General features: G+C 38.9%; 1 protein-coding gene across 3 annotated transcripts in view; it reads left to right on the top strand.

Moving 5' to 3' along the window:
* The window catches only part of LOC139720919 (proline-serine-threonine phosphatase-interacting protein 1-like), a 91,946-nt gene that overhangs the window by 49,818 nt on the left and 19,837 nt on the right, over window positions 1-22,291 (top strand). For all 3 annotated transcript variants that reach the window (XM_071632250.1, XM_071632251.1, XM_071632252.1), the window contains exons 6-10: window positions 641-686; window positions 12,159-12,238; window positions 14,545-14,643; window positions 16,236-16,332; window positions 20,057-20,254. In XM_071632250.1, the coding sequence (XP_071488351.1) occupies window positions 641-686; window positions 12,159-12,238; window positions 14,545-14,643; window positions 16,236-16,332; window positions 20,057-20,254 (520 nt within the window). The remainder of the gene's footprint in view (window positions 1-640; window positions 687-12,158; window positions 12,239-14,544; window positions 14,644-16,235; window positions 16,333-20,056; window positions 20,255-22,291) is intronic.

Genomic DNA, 22,291 nt, shown 5'->3' with positions numbered 1-22,291 from the left:
TGTTGGTATGTATATTTGTATTTATGTATGTGTGTATGATTGCTTGTTTGTATGTTTGTGTACTTTTAAAATATATTGTTTACTTTTAAGATATATGAAGATATGTGATCAACCAGCTGTCGTAACAGCATGAAATATCTTGTATAGACCGATTCTGTGACGCGCTATGTGTATTTTTGGCATGGGCAGCGCCATTACTGCGGTGTCTCAGCCGACCCCCCCTCCCACTCCCCCACCCCTCTCCCTTCATTAGCACGCGCACGGAATGAAAAACTGATGCATGGTTGCTTTAGCCAATGGGCGTCTCGTACTGAGTGCGCGAATGCTTGCTTAGTATGCGAACCTTTGTTGCAAGTGCGCGATAAACATGTTGCCCGTGGGGTGGGGGAGAGGAGGGGGGGTAAGCTGAGACACCGCAATTTGAGCTAATGGCTGCGCCCAGTGCCACAAATTGTCTGCTGCCCTCAACGAACCCGAATCGGTCTATACTTCCAGTTGAAAACATGGAACCACATCCAGACTTATAAAATACACAGCAGTAGCATGACTGAAATTAAAGGGATTTTACCTTTAATGTCTCAGTGTCCTACAAATTTGTTCCTCATTATGCATCTTTGTTATCTCTGTTTCATCATTGCAGCTTCAAGCAAAGAAAGAAAGATGTGGCACTGCGCTTGAATCAGCAGGTAAGTTTCCTGTTAAGCCAGTTTGTTTGCTTACTTTAATTCATTCATTCCTTGAATCCTTTATTGAATGCCAGATCCACCTGTCAACACAGTTGAGGCAAATTCCAACCTTTTTTTTTTGTAAGACAGTTCTGAGTGTGTAAGTGTCAGTGATGTTCACACGAATTTTTTTTTCTTTTTGGCATTTGCTCATTTGCTGAGCTTCAACATCAGTTGTAGTAGTTACCTGTGGTAGGATAAAAATCCTGTGCAGTGAAGTCTGAACTAAAGCCCATGGGACTCTGGTTAACTCTTCCTGTTCTGTTGGCAACATGTTCATACACAATGTTAATGGGATGTTAAAGCCAGCAGTCATGGGAATGTTAATGAAACATTCTGCCTGCCTTATGAAAGCTGATGGGGAAGAGTTATGACTGTCGGTAATATGTGCTGTAGTGTGGTAGTATGATAGTCAACTTTTTTTGAAACACTGATGTTCACTTCTGTTACCTTTTTTTTTTTTTTTGGGGGGGGGGGGACATAACCATTCTGAGATATGAGTATTCTCTTTCAAAGAAGAAAATTTGATATACAATTTAAAGACCACATTTTTAGATAAGTAATGAAATAGGACAGCCGCAGCATTGGATTGTAACTTAAACAAAGTGTACATCTGATATATTCTGCAATTGAACTCTCTCTGTATGATGTCAGTATGAAGTGCATATCAGTTCCTGTCACTTTATACTGTGTCGATAAGTGGGTCCTCCTCTTTTTCATATTTGAGCAATAGGAAACATATAATGATCAAATGAAACAGGAAAATCCAACACATTCATCCCAGGCATATTTTGTGTTTTCCGTTCATCTCCCGGAAGCACCTGGTCGTAGAGCACGGTAATCATATTGTAGGCTATTTCAGCAATCAGGGGAAATTTCACCTGTAGTGTACAGTATGTAGTATCCAGCCAACCGCCCACATGTAACCCTCATGATCTGCTTCTCAAAATTCAGCTCACTAAATGTCTCTATTTTTGGATGTTTACTTGACTTTGTCTGCACAGTGAGTACCAATACTCAGTATTATACCCGCTGCCCCTCCCCCTCCGTATGACATTATTCATCCACCCCTCAGGCATGTAATATACCATTGTTTTCGTAGCATGCACATACAAAGAGGCCAGAGTTCAGGTAATATGGGTAATCATTTCTATATGGTTTCCTGTTTGGTACCCTTTGCACATTATATGGTGCGATCAAGTGATGTTGATGAGAAATGTTGCAAATGTTGAGTATTGGCTGGCTGATCTTCAAGGCAAACAGCCCAGAAAGGGTGTAAGAATGTCAAGCAATAAGCCAATTCGTAGTTCTACTTTGCGCATGAGCAGGAAAAGGTCATTGGTACCAAAACGCATGATGGTTTTTAAATTCACGGAGATAAGCATCTGTCATATAATGATTATTCATGCAATCCTTGTACATGATACTTGCGATTACATCCACCTGACTGCAAACCTGGTATTTGGCAATATGAATATAAACATGTTTTAATGCATTCAATACACAACAAAGAAATGGATGCTTCCCTCGAGGGTTGTTTGACGACCACTCTGGTCACCTGGGGGGTGTTTCATAAAGCTGTTCGTAATGTTACGAACGACTTACGAGCGACTGGTGATCAGTTCTTGTGCTGAATTATTGAAATTCTGATAAGTATAGCACATCAGAACCGATCACCAGTCGCTCGTAAGTTGTTCGTAACTTTACGAACAGCTTTATGAAACAGGGCCCTGGTCTCGCTATGCAAGATCATTTTTTGTTTAACACAAATTCCATAAATTGTTATGCCGGGCAAACTTACCGGTACGCATTATGTTGATTTGAATATGAGTGAAGTGCCTAATAGAATGGTCATTTGTACCAACGTGCAGATGAGCTAATTACAAACTGGCTTATTAAAGGGGTGGGTCACTGCACTACTACGGCATGCCTCATCCCCATGCCTGGCGTGTACAGTACATGGGCTTCAAAGTTGTTCGGACAAGTCAGACTGCTTTCCAATACTTGGTCACAGCATCCTTTAAATGATCGAAACAAAATTGATATTGGAGATCCTAAATCATAATTGTGCTGTTTTGGTATTTTGGTAATTATGAAATGTCATTGTGACCACATCAAATGCTTCTTTATGTGTCCTCCAAGAAAGCCAGTTTATGGGAAAGGTTTCACTGACAGCCTCCTCCGAATATAACCATGATATTGATTACGTGCTGAGGTAGAACTTAACCAGAAATATGAGTAGACTGACATTGCTCATTTTAAGGGATGGTATAGTTTTGGTTGAGACTTGGCTCTAGGTTTCTAACTTTTCTCTCTCTTTTTCTTTTTTTTTTGTGAGATAATGAGAAACTTCATATGAATCATGAAAGAGCATGTATGTTCCAAGAGGAATTCTACATTTATTTGCTGAAATTGGTTTGGAAATGGCCAAGCTATCCAAAACAAGCAATACTTATAAAAGGTGTGACAACCTTTTATTAGAATCTCTTTATTCTACTCTGTTTGTGGATATCTTAGCCATTTCAAAACTGATTTTTCATCAAATAACTTTAAATTTCTCTCAGAATGGTATGCTCTGTAACATTTCATAAGTGGTTTCTTTTAATATTATCTCACAATAAGTTAAAGGCTGAATCCTGACTTCAACCAATACTATACTGTCCCTTTAACCTGCTTCCTTGAGGTTGAGAGCAAAGCTACAAGCAAAACCAATAACAAGAGAATGGAGAATATGATCAATGTGCCATGTTTTATTACTGTGATGTTCCTGGTGCGTGGGAGTCCCAAGTGTGTACGTACTACATGGGGTGCGTTTATCAACTCACTTCTGGGGTAGAATGAAGGTTTCCAAACATCTTTCAGGGAGATTTTGGGCAGATGATAAACACAAAGCTGTATTTGATTATGGGGTTAGATTTTTTGCCTTTCTGAAATGCTGAAGAAAGTGCAATCTCAAATGCGTTTCAGTCAGAAACGTATTTCTCTGAAGATAATAAATGCAAAGCCATTCTTAAACATGCTTTATAGCTCAGACCTACCAATGCCAACAACACGACCTCTGCTCCTCAGGTCAAACAGCGCAATAAAACTATGCAGTGACAAGGCCTCCCTCTCAACTCTCGATAGGGTTGATAAATGCAATGACTCAAGAAACGCGATCCAAAATGCCTTTGCAAACGCATTTGGATAGTGGGTATTGAAATGTATTTCAAACATGGGAAAGATGATAAATGCAGCCATAGAGGAATAATGTAAAATAAATACAATCAGTATCAATGCAAAACTAGTAATAAAATCACCATAAATAAAAGTATGAAAATTTCATGATTTAGGTATTATGATATGATTAGTGCTCAGTGCAGTTTTGATTGATGCTATAGTGATTCTCGAAGATGTACTTCGGTGCTGCAGGGTAATTTGCTTCCCTAGTACAATGTTTTCAGAGACCTTTAATAGTTTCATTCCAAGTCGGATGACGCATTTATCAATAGTAAACAGAGAAAATACGTGGTATTTGCTTTGCTTTTCTCACCACATGTGTGATATTTCCACAAGCTCCATACTTTCAAGGGTGCTGCAATAAATCAAGCAAATATTTTCTCAATCTGTCTTGCAAATACTCAATGCCTGTGTGCTCTTGGGTTTCACCTCATTTGGTGCAGTCGCATTTCAGATGCTTCCTAGAGACGATATCATGGACGCCTCCCATCCCCATCTAAAGTGCATTGCCCCTTCATGATCAAATTAACTCTCATGCAAATAGTAGACAGAATATGCAGGAGCTGTGGAAAAAAACTGCTCATAAAGTGAGAAAGTTAAAGAAGTTTAGAGTTTGCCAATGTTTTCACAAGTTAACAATGATATCCATTGTTAAAGGAAACCAAGACCCAAAGAGAAATGTGGATTGAGTGAAAGCAGCAACATTAGTAGTCTAACACATCAGTGAAAGTTTGAGGATAATCAGACGGTTGATGCAAAAGTTATGAATTACTAAAGTTTTGGTGTTGGAACCGCTTTAAAAATTCATAACTTTTGCATCTATTGTCTGATTTTCCTCAAACTTTCACTGATGTTTTCTAATAGTGTTGCTGCTTTCACTCAACCCACATTTCTCTTTTGGTTTTGGTTTCCTTTGAATACCACAAGGGGTCTCTCTCTCCTTACACCACCCTTAAAAAACAAACAAACAAACATTGAAAAGGATCTGTTTCTAGACATGATATAATTGATTTTTCTCAAAAAAAAGGAGTTTTTAAAAAAAAAATTTCTTTCCATCACCATTTAGGTGCCGTAGATTTCACAAAATACAATTTGGACTGTCAGAAAAGTAAAATTTATGAGAATAACAGGATCATTTGTAAGTTTTGCTGTATAGATACATTTAAATCTGACATCTGTTTAAAAGTGAATTCCTTACTGTATGTCAGGAAAGTGTTGATGTTTTCCATCCAGCGTAAGAAAGATTTATTCAAAATGCCATTTTGGGTGTGGTACCGTAGTAAAAAACAACAACAACACACACCCACCATTTAGGGTATGTGCTGCTCCTGGTGAAGAAATTTAGGGTTATGATTGACAGCCGTTAGAGATGAAAATAGGATGTGACATGATATGATATGAAGGGTCCATTTCTGAGGTGTTCGGATGAGGATGGGTAGCGCCTATATGTGAGAGATGACCCGTCCCTCGCCCCCTTGATAATCACATAGCAAAGTAGAAAGTAAACTGGCGTCATTTACCTCACAACTCTGTCATTGCATTTGACACCACAAATTATGAAAACCGTGTTGGAAATGTGTGTAGCACAGATATATTTTAAATGTTCAAATTACCTGTTAAAATTGCAAAGTTAAAGGGGAGATGGAACTTTGTAGATTATTTATAGTGATTGTTCATGCCCAGATGATGTGCACAGTCACCACACTCAATCACTGTAGCTTCAAATACTTGCTGTACAGTCATTGTAACAAATGTTATTGAGTGAAAGCCAAACACTCTGTACTTGAGTTATTTTTTTTCAAAATCTAATTTAGCTGGTTACTCATACTTGTTAGACTTCTGACTGTTTCAAAACCATCTCAAAATTGCTCAATTTGTTCCTCTGTAGGAGAGATGGAGATACTCCAGGTAATTGTTGTGTCTTGAAAGTAAATTTTCATATTAAGTGCAATGGTGAGAGATCTTACAAGAGATCACTCAACTGGGTAATTGACCCGTTGAAGAGGAGTCCCGAGTATACTCGGGGAGTATACTCGGGGAGTATACTTGGGCAGGTGTCTGGGAAATGTGTGTTGTAGCATTGCAAAATCAGTCCATCTTCAACGGGTTAAAGGCAAGTTGAGTAGAGCGATCTCTTCTTTTGCCTTGCGCAAAATCTTCTGTCCTGTCACAAAGAAAGACCTTCTTTTACTTTGTACATCACTCCAGATATTAAAGGGACTGTATGATGGGGAGACTCGGTATTGCGAAGTTTGGTGGTTGGATTCAATTTGGGAAACCATGTAACGCTTCAGAAAATGCTGCTCACAACAGGCTTTTTCACATGAAATGGACTGTTGTGCAGTAACAGACTTCTTCCAGGATTTGTACAGTTAAGGCTTCAGACCGTGCACATATTTGCAGATGGGCAGTTCTGTTAATTCCGCCAGACCTCATGTGTTGTTTGTGGTTTTCGAATGTACCACGGTGGGCAGCCAATTATGGTTAATTCAATCAAAGAATCTCAATGTCTGCCCAATGGTTCCCTTTATTGGAAGTGGCCCAAGCCAGTGACTGATGATAATTGCCAAGCTGTTAATTTGATGGTGAGCCAGTGTGGGAGTTTGTTAGTGTACATGGTCGGTGACATCATAGCGTGCAATACAATCCCAACTTGATGGAAGGTACACTGTATTTGCAGACTATAACCACAGGCTGTTAATGTACCTTTTAGCACAATGTCATGTGATGAGTAGTTGACCAATCATGTATGGTGAGAATCATTCAAGGTGTTGTTTAAAGGACAAGTTCACCTTCATAAACATAAGGATTGAAAGAATGTAGCAATATTAGTTGAACACATCATTGAAAGTTTGAGGAAAATCGGACAATCCGTTCAAAAGTTATGAATTTTTGAAGTTTTTGTGCAGTAACCGCTGGATGAGAAGACTAACTGCAGTATATGAATAACTTAGATGTCACATGCGTACAACAATATAAGGAAAACATAAAGAGAATTTCACAAAATTTCATCTTTTGAAAAAAGTACACATTTCCCCTACTCGTTACAGACAAATGTTATGGGTAATATTATTCCCCCTGCCTTTAGAAAGAGGCAAGTCAAGTGCTCTTTTATTATGCGAAAAAAAGTGAAAATATGTTGAATTGTCTTTACATTTTCTTTATACTGTTGTACGCATATGACTCACAAGCTGTAGTAGTCTCCTCATCCAGCGGTTCCAACACAAAAATTTTAAAAATTCCCATAACTTTTGCATCGATTGTCCAATTTTCCTCAAACTTTCACTGATGTGTTCTACTAATATTGTTGCATTCTCTCAATCCTTATGTTTATGAAGGTGAACTTGTCCTTTAAGGATTGACATAGATTTTGTAGATATTTGACCCATAATCAGACCTACTTTATTGACAAATAAAGGTGCAATCTCGATTAGCACTTTTACTATTGTACAGGCCCAGTTAAACTGATTGTATGTTGAACTTTTGATATGTTTATATGCCGTGCACCAATTATCATGTGTAATGTTTCCTCTTGTCTGTGAGTGAATATTGCAAGGGATCAAATGACCAAAACAAAACATTTGGTGATTTGGGAGGGAGGAATGTGGAAAGTATCATCGTTTTCTTTCATAACAAACGTCAGACATCGCTGTCAGAATGTGGGTTTTACCCTTCCACAGGTCTTGCCAAACTATTTTCATTTTATTTTCTTTCACTTTTTCAAACATTTTGTGAGAACCCAGTCCAAAATTTAGCTGTAATTTTATAGTTAGACACACCCACTCAAGTGAAACATTAGGGAATTTGTAGGTTCGTGATGATGAGCTGGCATAACTTCAAGTTAAATCTAAGTTTGTTCTACCTCTAGACTTTACCTGTTGAGGACGGACTGATTTTGATACAAAACGCATTTCCCATAGATACCTGCGCGATTATACTTGGGACTTGTCCTTAGCGGGTCGATGACAGTCAAAATCTCAAAGAGCTTCAAGTTAGGGACTATGTTACTCGCATTGTTTACTAGCTATTAACCCTTTCCATACTGAATTCTGATATCCACTTAGACTTAATACACAGGCCACCAGGTTCCTGTATGGAATGGGTTAACTTGAAGTCATCATCATGGACACTTCTAACCACAGAATCACTGTGTTATGTAAGCACCCCCCCCCCCCCCCCCGCCCCCTCCTCCCCTCCCAGTCATACAGAGGTACAAACATTTTGTAGCTGGCATGTTTGACTGCTGCTATCATCACACTTGTGGTTAAGTCAGTGCACCTGTGACCATATGCACCTAGAAAGCATTTAGAGGATAATGTTTAGTGGATAAATTTGAATCTTGTATATATACTGTGTTCAGTGGTGTCTTCTCTCAGACTGCAATAGATACAATCAGCTACCGCTTCTATTACTATCAATCGTTGGTAGCTGCATCTGCTTTTCACTTTGAAATTTCGCACCAATGCTCACTATTATGTCGATGGGGGTTGTAGCAAGAGATTTTATACACCTTTTCTGGATTTTATCACTCATTGGTGGTGCTTGGTGATGCTTATGAAAGTGATGAGTCTTCTCGTCCATGATGTTTAGGATGTGAAAGAGCTTTTGGTTTCACCTAAAGTCATCCGAATGCTGTTGAAGGTGCCTGCATACCGATAAGCATTAAATTGCTTTACAGTACCCACATATACTGGTCATTAGGATATGATAGGGACTCGAGCCCTGTTTTAACAGACATTACTTGGGCAATCAATGTCGTGACAACTTCCAGAGAATAAGATTCGTCACCTTGGACAGTAAAACAGCAGGAGATTACAAAAGCAAAAAGCAGAATGTTGCTGCTACCAACATCCGAGCAACATTTTTTGGGACCATTTCTACAGGCAGGGCAAAAAAAAAAAGTCTTACCCGGATGCTACCCGGATATTGTCATGGTAACTCTAGTTTGAAAGGCTCTGTTAAAAATAGGGCTTAAGATGAGTACCACGTATGCTATATATTTTGTGATAATTTTCATGATTTTCACAAGTGGAATGATATGACATTGAAAACATGCTAAAATGTTCCCTCTGCCAACACCATGCAATGTACGCTTTCTCCAAGGGGGGAAATTGCTAAGTTTTCTCTTGAAAAAGAGATTTATAACACTTATTTCTTAGCCCATCTCTGTGTTTCTCAATTACTACTTTAAACCTCATTAAATCTGCTTCTACAAGTCATGATTCGCAGAGTGTTGTATTTGTAAAGAATAGGGAATATGGTATATAGGGTACATACATGTACGTCATTTTAATTGTAAAGGAAGGTCATTAGACAGCTAGATGCCACAAAGCCAGTCTGGTATTTTTTGTCGCATTTGGGGAAATCCCCTCTGTCAGCCCAAATTCAGAGATACTGTGGTGTGTGTGTATAGTATCAATTTGACATGCCAGTGTGTCTTAGTCTTTCTTTGTGTGTGTGTGTGTGTGTGTGTGTGTGTGTGTGTGTGTGTGTGTGTGTGTGTGTGTATTACAGTATATGCCCATAAATACCCTTTGAACCCAAATCCCTTTCATTGCTTGGCAATCTTTCAAGGTTTTATGATTTGTTTGTTTGGCTTTTGGCTTTACTCCTCTGTCACCATTTAAAGACGCTGTTTACCATTGCTTGCAGATGAAACAAAAACCCAGCTTTTAATAGTGCTTCAAAATAGTTCTGAAATATGAGTTAGGGATAGAAACAACCAGTGTAAAAAAGTTAATCAGTATAAAAAAGTTAATCAGTATAATCAATGTTAGGTATTGTAAAACATACAAAATGTGAACAATAGCAACTGTTGTAATAAAATTGTTTTTAGACTTAAATGTGTACAGTAATGGTTTAGTAAGAAAAATGGTGATATATCCCTATACTTTAGGCTTTATTTATACCGTGAATATTTGTAGTTTTACAGAAGGTTGTGTTCAGCCGTCAATAAATCTCTTGGCTTTTTGTAGTGGGGACCCTAGCACATTTCAAACCTCAGGGGCCCGTTGCATAAAACTTACCATTGAATTTCAATGGTAACTACCGTCAAAATTAGGCATCACAGCCAATCAGCATCAAGGATTATGAAATTTACCGCTAATTTGAAGACTTACCGCTAGAAAGGAGCGGTAAGTCCAGCGGTAAGGGTTTTATGCAACAGGGCCCTGCAGAAGTCCTCCCCCCCCCATATCCAGTGTCAGTATGATCTCATTTCACTCTGTAGTGCATTGAGGTATCTCTTTAAAAATCTTGAAGTGACATTTTTGTGGGCAATCAATCATGGTGTTTTGCTTTCAAGGTAGACTTGTACCTCGTTTACATGTAGCCCCAGCTGGTGGATTTTCGAGCGTTTTGTTTACATTACCCCAGCTCGCGGATCAGACTCGCCTTGTGGGGTAAAATTCGACCGATACCCACAATGCTTCACGAGCCTGACCACGTACCTGTAAACAACAATTACGCGTGCTCAATTCAAGACCGGTGACTGCTGATCGATGTAGAATCATGTAGCTCATGTAGCTCTCTCAAATATGTGGCTATAATTTCATGGGCCAATACTGCCCTGACAGTGCCGTCCAGTTTATCTCGCACCTCTTCTCTCGACCAGCACTCGACCAAGATGTCCTCCTCCTCTGTCCCCCAACTCTTTCCTCTATTGTGCCTTTCCACTACCTTAGTCTTCTGCTTTGCCTTAGGCACTTCTACAACTAGTCCACAATCACAACAATTCCGAGAGATCAACAAATGCTATAAAACAATCACAAATTCGAGAAGAGAGCAGTTTGAGAAGAGAGCAACAATTGCATGCAAGAGGCGAGGCTGCACGTACGTACGTGTACTGTGCATGTGTGATGTATTTACAACAAATGTCGACCAGTGCAGTTCAGTATGTGTACGTATTCGAATTCGTGCATGGTACGCGTATGTAGCCACATGTACAATAGGTGACATTTCATCATGGATCTGTAATGTTACTAGTTTATGCCTACAACGTTTAGTCCATGGTTATAATGCTCATCGTGATAATCGCCACCGTACCCATCTGTGTACAGGCGAGATTTCGCACGCTCTTACCGGAAGTTCACCCACCAATTGCTGGGGCAGATTCGCCTTTCTGTTTACACGGACAAAAAATTGCCGGGTCTACCCCAGCTCGCGGGTCGAATCCTACAACTTTGCTTGGGCAAAAAAAGCTGGGACAGTCCCACCTCGCGGGGAAGGATAATTGTGTTTGTTAACACGTAGAGAAAAAGGCGAGTCTGCCCCAGCTCGCCGGTTCGACCCGGGAGCTGGGGCTACGTGTAAACGCGGTATTGGTCGACACCTTAAGGCACAAAAGAGAAATACTTTTAACTTTAATACTAGAGTGCAGTCACATTGCATTTTCATATTGAGAGTTTTGCAATGTCAGCTGCATTTCATCTCTTTTTGAAAATATTCTACCTAAATTATGAATTCTAAACTCTTCATTGGACAGTGTTTCTTAATGCACCACGAAGATCAAAGCGAGATTGCATACATGTATGTGATGATTCCATGTTTGCAATAAATTATGTTAGAACTGATTTGTTTCTGTAGTTACAAAACTTTGTGATTATTATCTGTATTTTTTTTTGTTTTACTCATGACAATGTTTTGTCAGGAAAGAAAGTTTGAAAAAATGTTGACATATGAGAGTGTGATAATTCTTGTGCAAATATCCTTTACACATCAATGTAAATATTATGCTTTCTTCAGGAAATGCGTGCAATACCAGGGTATTTAAAGTTACGTTAAATGTGCACAATTATGGGAAAAATTATATGTGCATCGATCACTACTCTGTTGGTGGTTCCTTGGGAAGCTCCAATCAGGTTTCCCATTTCACAAAGCTGAGCCATTAATTTACTAGCAAAAGCAATTATATATGCTTTAATACTACATATTGACAATTTAGAAGTGCGCAGAAGGAAAATGAATAAGAAAGGGGTTGGTGATGATCGACTGGCTTCAAAGAAGAGTCTGCGTGACTAATTGCTTTGACTTAAATGACTATTTTCTGTGACAACATGCAGTAACTGATAAGTCTGACATGTGTACTTGATAGCAAACCAGTATCTGATGAGCTTCATTTGAAAGTCCAGGTGGAATGGTTCCTTCAGTCCCACATGCATGTTTATCTGTGGTGATCGATGGTCTTGTCTCTCTGATTTACTACTGCACGTACAGACGCACAGTACCAAGCATCGGTCAAGAGTCTGGATGAAGCGAGGAGAGAGTGGGAAAAACAGATGGAAGAACTGTGTGTGGTAAGGACTAGCCACAATGTGAAAAGTCTGTTATCTCTATAAGGGGAATTCTGGACCAGATAAATATTAATATAGTCTGGTAATTAGAAAGAGGACAATTTTAAAAGCACACCAGTGAAAATCTGATCAAAAAGGAAGTTATTGTATGATTGTGAAGTTTCACTAATTTTTACAAAAAAACACTTAAAAACAGTCAATATGAATATTATGCAAATGTGTGGGTTGATGTTTGTCCACTTCACTACTTACATCTAATTTGTAGCAATACACAAATTTCATGACATTTCCGGTTTCTGTTGTTGTTTTTAGGTTCAAATGCAGTTATGCCCCTTCCTCAAATCCTGATATGTCTGATGACTGATCATCATATTATTTTGAAGTTATTCAGCCAGGAATAATGTTATGTTCTTCACTTTTATAGCAGGAAAAATGATTTTGTCTTTTTTCAAATGTATATATTACATCTTCTCTGACCGAGTGTAGTTTTGGTATTCAGTATGTCATCCTCAAGGGAAACTGATAGTTTAAAAAATATTGATATGCAGTGCAAACAGCATACGAAACTTGCAGTAAGTCTCATTGAATAAGCCATAAGCCAACCTCCCCCACCCCCTTCAAAAAACAAATAGTGAATAAATGAACAACTTCCTGAAGTCCACCTAATTATTTTGGACGGATTTCCTGTGTTCTGATAGAGAAAGCTCAATGTCACATAAACTTTTCAACTGAAACCTTGGACGCGGTATTCATCCTTAGACTTTACAGCGTTGTAACCTTCACACAATTCATTTTGTTTTGTTGACACTGCTTGTCTTCAAAAATGAAAATCAGTTTTTGATCCACCTTTATACTGACCAAAAATTGCGATATGACTTCCTTTACCAAATGAAATGAAGGAGAGTGACTTGCATCCTTCATAGCACATCATTACAGTGTTATAAACTTAATACTGTAAAAGTGGATATTTTCGCGCGATTAATTTTTCGCGCTTGGCCGGGTGAGAAGAGTTTCGCGTGTTTTTAATTCCGCGGAATCAAGACATCACGCACAGGAACATATGGCAAGCAAAAATATTCGCGTGCTTTTATTTTCGCGCTAGTTTCTGATCGCGCGAAATGTGCGAAAATTTCAACGCTGCGAAAATTTCCACTTTTACAGTAGCAGTTATTATTATAATGACTTTAATGGGAGCTGAGTGTAGTGGCAATGGAATAATATGTGACCTGCCACAACAAAAGGATCCTAAAGTCGCTGACGGCTGAGCCGAGAAAATTGAGTTTGAAGTCAGAACATCAAAATCGGTCAAAAACGATCAGATTTCTGTTTTGGGCATAATTTTGTAGTCTAATGTATCGTCTATCATTTGCCAAAATTTCGAAGCTATTCAATGATCAAAGGAAAGGCAAGAAATTAGAGTTTTTCTGGGCCATGATTTTCTGACTTTCGACGGAAGAGAAACGTGTCCAAAGATTTGGATTTAGTGCCGCAGATAGACTCCGCCCCTAGCAACAAGGGAGTGATCTTATTGGTCAGTGCGTAGCACCCTGGTTACTGATTGGTCGTGCGTAGACTGCTGGCACTAAGCTTGAATGAACATTGTGGAGGTTGCTATGAGCAGACCTTCTATTGTCAAGCGAGGTGGAAACTGTCTTACCTCCCCTTGGCCATGATTGCGTCGGAAAGAAAACTTTGAAGGCGGTTTTCTCGAAAGACTGATTTCCTAGACCACACGACATGGTCACATAAAATCCCCAATATCTCCTTTTACTTTTATGAGTCATGTTATATACAAAATTAAAACAGAAGAGTAAGAGAATAATTTCTTGTCATTTTTAGAAAATCGTCCTCCCTACTTTCGGATCCTTGTGTTGTAGCGGGTCACATATATCAAAGATGGGTATGATGCTTACAGGCAGTTTTTAGTGTGTACAAACCAGTGAGAGAGTTTTATGTTGATTTCATTTCAGATTCAGTCAGTTTTACTTGTGTGGTTGTGACCAATGTCACAATATCGTTGCATTATGTCAAACTATGATATTTGATATTACTGGTTATGACAAAAATTAGAATGAAAATTGTAATGATCCCTTTGTCATGAATGACTGTAGGCTTACTCTATCTAGTCAGGTCAGCTTCAACATGATTGTGTCATTTTGTTACAAGCATGTGTGCATGATACGTACATAATATGTACAAATATGCAGCTACATACATGCATACATACATCTATTCACACATATATACATACATCTCAATGTATATCTGTGATTGTTTTTCTTTTTGTGTTCTTTGTTGTCATGGAAAAGGTTTTACAACAGATGGAAGAAGAGAGGATAAAATTCCTTCGGAACTCCATGTGGGTGTCAGTCAACCTTGTTTCATTACATTGTGTCCAAGACGATGAGGTAAGATGAAACTATACACCAGTGATATGTTTCTACAAAGCAAGGTTTTGTGAAACAGATGTGTGTTTTGTCAAATGACTGCGACAGATTTTCATCCTCAGTGTTTAACCCTAATCAGGCGGGGGGGGGGGGGGGGGGGGGAATCCGCCCCCCCTCGACGTTTCGCGCAATATCTTCGCGGCGCGATAAGCTCCCGCCGCAATGTTTCATGACTTTTTTCTTTCAAGTATCGCGCAACTTTTGAGACCAAAATTGTTGCGCCCGCGCGTACCGTTTTGATGCGACGCCCGTTCGAAAAAAATTTGTCAACCCCAAAATTGCTCCAAAACGTGATTTTGTGTACAAATCCAATGCAAATTGTGTTTTTTCAATTAATTCACATAAAAATTCATATCTTGACTTAGAATGGACGAAATTAATTTATTTTAGCATAATAAAGCTTCGAAAAATGTCTGTGACAAATTTTGGCCAAAAAACAAACAAAAACAAAAGGTCGAAAAACATAAAAATACATAAGAAATTAAAAAAACAATCAAATACGTAAGAAATTAATTTCGATATAGATTTTTTTTTTATCCTATGTCTCAGGAGAATGATACAAGAAACATTTTTAAAAAGAAATTAGCTTAATTAGAGCATTAATAAGTGATTTAGAGCCCAAAACTGATTTTTTGCATAAATTGCAATAATCAATTAATATAAGATATAAGAAAAATTTTTCGGAGAAAGCAACCATACATTTTGATAGTATACATCGCGGGGCGTCGCGTGTGCCGATTTTCGGCGCGATCATGCGTTCCATAGGCGAGATCTGAAGGGGGGGCGGAATCCGCCCCCCCAGATATAGCATAGCCAAAAAAGCCCAGCCTGATTAGGGTTAATGCCAATTATTTCGTACAACTATACCAGTAAATATGTTACTGTATAAGCTATTTTTGTTTTCGCATACGGATATTTTTGCGAATGGGGAGATCAGAGACATTTTTGTGAAATGTTGTTTTCTAGAAATGACACCGACGCTATCATAAATGCGCTATTACCACAGCCCATGGTGACATTTTCGTGTGCTGTTAAATTTGCAATCCACCTTTGATTCGCAAAATTTGCAAAAATAACAGCTTATACAGTATGTTCATTATGAGAACATCTGTTTTAATTGGAGTAATTTGCCCAACTGTTTTAATTGGCTTTTGGTTCTTTCCACTTTTCCAAATTCATGAAATTCTTCTGTTGAGATGTTTTTATTGCAACTGATTGACAAATCATTGACCTTATTTACACCAATGTAGGGCAATTTGTCAATCAGTTGCAATATATTTCTACTTTCTTTCTAATACTTAGCAAAACCTAGCCACATCGTGAGAAAGTCCTACAGGCCCATTAATGAGTAACACTGTAACAGTCCCACTGCAAGGTCGCTGTGTTACAAAGAATACAAGGATCACCCCATACCCAGAGCCTCATCAGTGACAGTTTTGTGACATCTCTGCCAGTGAAATAACACACACTTAATGGAGTATAATGCCAATGGGTGGATGGCTGAAGACGAGACCCTTATTGTCTCCCTCATATAATTCCATCTCATTATTCAGCATTGCGAAGACACGCGGAAGTCTCTTGAGAAGTGTTCGGAAGAGAACGACATCAAACTCTTTGTGGCCCAGAAGAAGACAGGAAACAGAAGACCAGGTGGGTGAGATAGTATGCAAATGACGCACAGGTCTGAGTGAGTCAGTCGGAATTGTGTGCATCGAAAGGTAACTATGGAATGCTTAACCCACGAGGCGAAGCCGAGTGGGTTTAGGCTAAATTCCATAGTTTCCACATGCACACTATATTCCGACTGACGCACGAAAAGACATGTGCGTCATTTGATTTATAGAATGGGTAATTTTCTTACCAAAAACACATTTTTCTATCGTACTACCAAATGACAAAATTACTGGATGCATTTCCTTTTGGCTTGCCGTAAACGAGCGTGCATCAGTTTTTATTGGACGCACGGCCATGCAGCGTCTCATACTGAGTGCGCGAACGCTTTCTGAGTGCGCGAACCTTTGTTACAAGTACGCGTACTCTTGCTACAAGTGCGTGATAACATGCTTACCACTGTGACTCAGCGTGCGGCCAGTAAAAATCAATACATATCTCTCGACCAATCAGATCGCAGGATTCTCGCTACCTATTCTATAATATACAAATAATACGCATCATTGAGGGCATTAGTAAAAATTACCCACCTAAGGTACCTTTGCAATAGTCTAACATGCCTTTGGTGAAAGCCGATGGTGTTTGGACTGTTTTGAAAGTACCAAGTGCGAGTAATTATTTTATTGTTTAAGCAAAGTGATACCTGCTTGTATGTAGTTTTTATATATGCTATGCTCTGTTGTATATTATAGGGCCTATATTTTATTTGTATCATAAAATGCCTGAACAAAATGATATGTTATATGTTATGTAATATATAATATTGAAAAAATAAAATGATGAAGCAATTTTTCTCATTGAAAGAATTACAAATGTAGGTATTTTGAATTCCTTGGCAGCCTTTTTCGTAAGTAAATAAATCGATGAAATCTTGCTCGCTCACCATGGCAATGTGAAAGTGCTAATGACCAGTCATTTAACTTTACTAATGACCGGTCCAAAGCAGAATTATGTATTAGGCAAAATAAATGCCCAGTCATTTATACACTCTTGATCAGTCATTTGATTGGGATCTGCTCCATCTTGTTATAAAGACTTCTCATCAATTATGGTAAGTAGAGTATACCGGGACTAGGAAGTGGTTATGTCACAGTCTTTTAATTATAGCTTGGGTTGGAACGAGATACAAGCATGAACACTTGGGCCAGGTGAAGGTGTTTAGAACCAGTTTCCATGGCAATGATGAATCGCTCTGACATCACACTTTGGTAATCTATTATTAAGAGGCATTTTGATACTGGAGCAACCCAATGGATCCTGTACACAGTCCTTACAATGTCAGAATCTGTTAGGAAATGATGTTATCACTGTCAAAGTGTTTGAACCAAAGAAAGTTATCTCCAGAGCAAATACTGGATGATGCAGTCATGCTTTCGGTGTTGACTGATTTAAATCAGTGGTTAAAGTTGTGAAGATTGCTGCTAGAATAAAAAACAAAACAAAAAACAAACAAACAAACACATATATGGCTGCTTGAATTGTTGTACAACAACTGCTCTCCAGTCTTTGCTGCTGTAAGGTTTCACTTGGAAAAAAACAAAGCACAAACACAGAGAACAGTGGCTACTCTTTTCAAAAGAGCAGTACTGTATTTTTATTCTTACAAGGTATTTTTAAGTTTTTGTGTCACAAGCACATGGATGCACGCACAAACACACGCTTAAATCTGAACAGCTGGAGCTTCATTAATGGTTCTCTTTGTGAAGGGATAATATAGAAATAAACAGAAAACTGTTGATCTTTTTGGCAGGGAAATGTCATCCTTTTTTGTTTCCTTTTCTTTTTATAAATGAACAAGTGTATTACTGCAAAGCATGTGACCATGTAGAGCCGATAATGTATCCTAAGTGACTGCTTTTTCTAAAGCTGGAGTCACAGAAACTATTTTCGCTATGTGTAAGAAAGGCTCATCGCAAAAAGCGTGATGTTCCTGTAGAGGTCAATTACGGGGCAATATGTTATGAATATATACATACCTATTTTTGTTTTTGTTGTTGTTTCTGACATTTTGAACCTCAGCCAGTGGAATCTGTCTGAAGCAGGAGGTGGATGTAATCATTTGCACAAAATAAAAATCATCTATTTTTGGTCTGTGTGCTGCAATTTTGAGGGGATGTATTCTTTTCCCTTTAGGGAGGTGCAGAAGCCTTCCTCTGCTTTGATGTGATGAAGCTGATGACGTTTTGAATCACACCTAAATTCATTGATGAATGATTAGCAGATGCTTTCAGCAGCTGCCATGCTATTGATAGCCAGTGCTTGTACATGCGTAAGGAATAACTCAAATTTCGAGGAGAATATCGTAGAACAGGCCAGCGCACATGTTCTGATCATTGTGGATCAAATAATCCTCAGTATGTATTTCATTATAATGAAATACAATTATAGAAATCAAAAGGACTAACTTACTTTCTTTGGGTCGATTGATTATGGAGAACTCAAAAGTTTATAATAAATAGGTAGTGTGAAATTTGCGTTGTGATTGGTTGGATAGTATCACGTGATTGTGCAAAAATTTTGTTATAGTGGCACAACCGTGCCACTATAACGCTTATATAGTGCGTGCCTACGCTTTATGTACGAAGAGATTCGCGCAGGGCCTAGGGGAGGGCCGATGGACGTAGTAACTAGTAAGACAAGGCCAAGCATTTCAACGTATGCGTGGATAGAGCTCTGGACCATAGAGCTGTATTATACGATATGTATGCAGCTCTATGCTCTGGACGCAGAATGTAGGAGTTTATAAGCGAGTCTGCTCTGTGATGTGCAATACGCATACACGGCTGTACTAGCGTCGCACGCACGCTGTGTACAGTTTGTACGTAAACTACGGTAGGTTACCGGTTGCGGTTAACTCTGCGTGCAACAAGTGCAGTGCAGGCGGTACAGTGAGTCTTGTTAGATCTAAATTAGGGCCTAACGTGAGACCTACGGAAATACATGCAGATCGAGGGACCTATTTACTATAACAATTAGTGCATGTTCTATTGATGCACCAGTACTGGACTATAGAACTCCAAATACTAAATTATTCCTCGTGCAGATCTATTCACCTCAGCCTGCGGCCTCGGTGAAACAAAACAGCACTCGGGATAATTTAGTATTTGTCGTTCTCTAATCCAGTATAGTGTATCATAGAGCATGCACTATCTGTATAATAGAACACCCAAGAGTACAAAGGACTTATATCAACAGTTGGTAACTAGAAAAAAAAAGAAAGAAAATGACTGAATGAACTTCAGGCAGGCTGTGCATTTTGATGTTGATAATGTCTTGAAAATTCATTATTTGTTTGAATTCAAGTATGGCTAAGATATCCAAAAGCAAAGAGGTGGGACCCACCTTTTATCAGTTTGTTGTACTTTGTTTTTGGATACCTCAGCCATTTCAAAAGTCATTTCCAACAAATCAGCTTTGAATTCCTTTCGAATTGAATGCTCTTTAATATTTCAAAAGTGGTTTCTAATCATCTCGCAAGAAGTCAAAATTTGAATCTGCCATCTCAACCAAAACTATACCGTCCCTTTAAGCCATACCATGATCTTCATTCCGTGGGAGGGAATAAGGAGCAATTCAGTAATTTTGAATAAGCCTGTCTTGAAAAAGAAATGTTAAGGTACATTCTAAGGGACTATTTTGAGATGCCTGTAAAGAAAGTGAAGTTGCTATATGATACTACGTGTGTGCTCTCTCTTACATGCAGCACCAATTGAGTATGAGAATTTCTACAACAACCAGAAAACAGCAGCAGCAGCACCTAACGGCAGAACGATGCCCTCACCATCAGGGGACGCCCAGCGGCGGAGGGACCCACACACTGCCCTGCCCTCCATACCCAGCAACACCCCAAATCCAGTGACCAACGGGAACAGGCGGTCGTTGCCACGGCAGCAAGACGGTGGTAAATTTTGGAGTTTGCGCATTTGGCTAGGGGGGGAATTTGAGGGCGGGGTGGAGAAGTTTAAGCACTATCAGGTCAGAGGCCACTGCCAGTCGTAGTGACCGTTATCAAAGTAATAATTTGGGATGGTAACCAAAATGTGATAAAAAGTGAGTTTACTAACAGATTACTTTTACACAATGGCATCAAGAGTGACAAAAAACTTTAGGCAGAATCAAAGCAAAGTCACTGTTTAAACCTGATCATTGTAGAATTCTCCATAAAAGGAGCTGGTATCCTAGAAGAGATGGAAACATGAATGAACAATTTGTCCGGCCATGGTCTTATCTGTTTGACCGTCTAACTGGACATATTGATTGATATCTTTTGACCATCTATTTGGCAATAAATTTATCTGCCGACCATCTCTTGGGCCATGGTCCTGCCCATTGACATAGATATACAGCCTCAGCAGCTTATACTTGTCAAATTCAAAAGATTGCAAAAGCAAAGCAGCAATAGATTAAGAGACTGATGCACTAGCCTACAACAAATCCTGGAGGTTTATTGATGCAGCTGCCCAATGACAGATGAAAAGAATGTTTTCAAGATTTTCTGTCATTTAAAAAAAGAACAGTCAAAAAGAGAAAATTTTGAATTGGCATTTGAATGGTTTCAGAAATGATCAAGAAAATCAGTTGTAGCAGTGATTAAAGTCTGAATGGTACACTATAGGCATCTATTTCTGTGAGTGTATTCTGAAATTTTGTGCACAATGTATTCCACTTTGTTCACCATCATTAGAAAATATAGAGAGGCCAGAAGCTGTCAGCTGCTGCCTGTAGTGTACTGTCACATAGTGTACTAGTGTTCATCTTGTCTTTCCTGCCACTCAAAGTATTTATGCCTCATGTCTCCAATTACACATGACAATGTAACAACGAAATACCCACCCCCCTCCACAAGTACACACACACACACACACACACACACACACACACACACACACACACAAACATTGCCATGGCAAGCTTGCACACAGCCTTGATACTGACTTTGTCCTATTAACACAAAATCCACATTCCCATGGTACAGGCACGCTGGATAATTCAGAAACACACCATATCTGATAGTGAATGCAGTTGTATTTCAAAGTCTTTTTGTGCATTTTAGTGCATAGTTTGGCTTTAGTTTCATTTCATTTTTCTTTGCACAATGTGTGTAGAGGCCAGATTATTGTAATTCATGTCAGACAAGGAGATTGACGTTTCTTGTATTTCATGCCAAAAACACAAACAGCTGACTGAGGCTCATTTCAAAGTTACTTTGTGTCAGCCAGTCTTTGGCACCAGTGATATTAAGTGACATTTACCTTGACATTAAGGCCCAAATTCACCTAGTAGTTTGAATCTTGTCCATGGATTACTGCTATGTACTTTTTGATTGCGTAAATGTGCACGAATGGTGGCATATATGCCAACAGACATCAGATACATTTGTACACTGTAGTTAATACACCGGTGGCATGTGCATGTACATTGTACAGCTGTGTATTTTGCTGAAATTTTGGTCATGGATTTGATTCAAACTACTTCTTTGAATTGAGATATATATGTTCTGAGTGTTGGGAAGTAATGAAGTGGTCATAATCAGTGTGAATTTTCTTGGCATATTTATTAACAGTGTTGTGTAACTTGCACTTAATTTGACATAAACGTGTTGCACATTGTGACAGAACATTCACACCCACATCCGCTCGTACACAGGAACTTTGGTGAGTATTGGAAGGCGGCACCCAGGAATCATCTCCCCAAACAAAGCTGAAATATTTAATGCAAACATGGTTTTGATTTGCCAGTGACATTAATACACCTTTGTACATCGTGACTGACATGTTCATGTTCAGATGGTACCACATCTTACACCCCCCTTCAGTATCATCCTAACCACAGATTTCATTTCCCATTGTCTGCATTGTGTCCCTCCATATTGATGTTGTGGACTAACCAGCAAGGGTATAACAATTAATCGGTTATGCAATTAATCATATTTTGTAAC

The sequence above is a fragment of the Diadema antillarum genome, unplaced genomic scaffold (genome assembly GCF_040938485.1).
Source record: "Diadema antillarum isolate AM-2024a unplaced genomic scaffold, OU_Dant_1.0 scf00000134, whole genome shotgun sequence".
Taxonomy (NCBI): Eukaryota; Metazoa; Echinodermata; class Echinoidea; order Diadematoida; family Diadematidae; genus Diadema; species Diadema antillarum.
The sequence above is the reverse complement of the archived record's forward strand: the minus strand, read 5'-3'. Positions and strand labels throughout refer to the sequence as shown.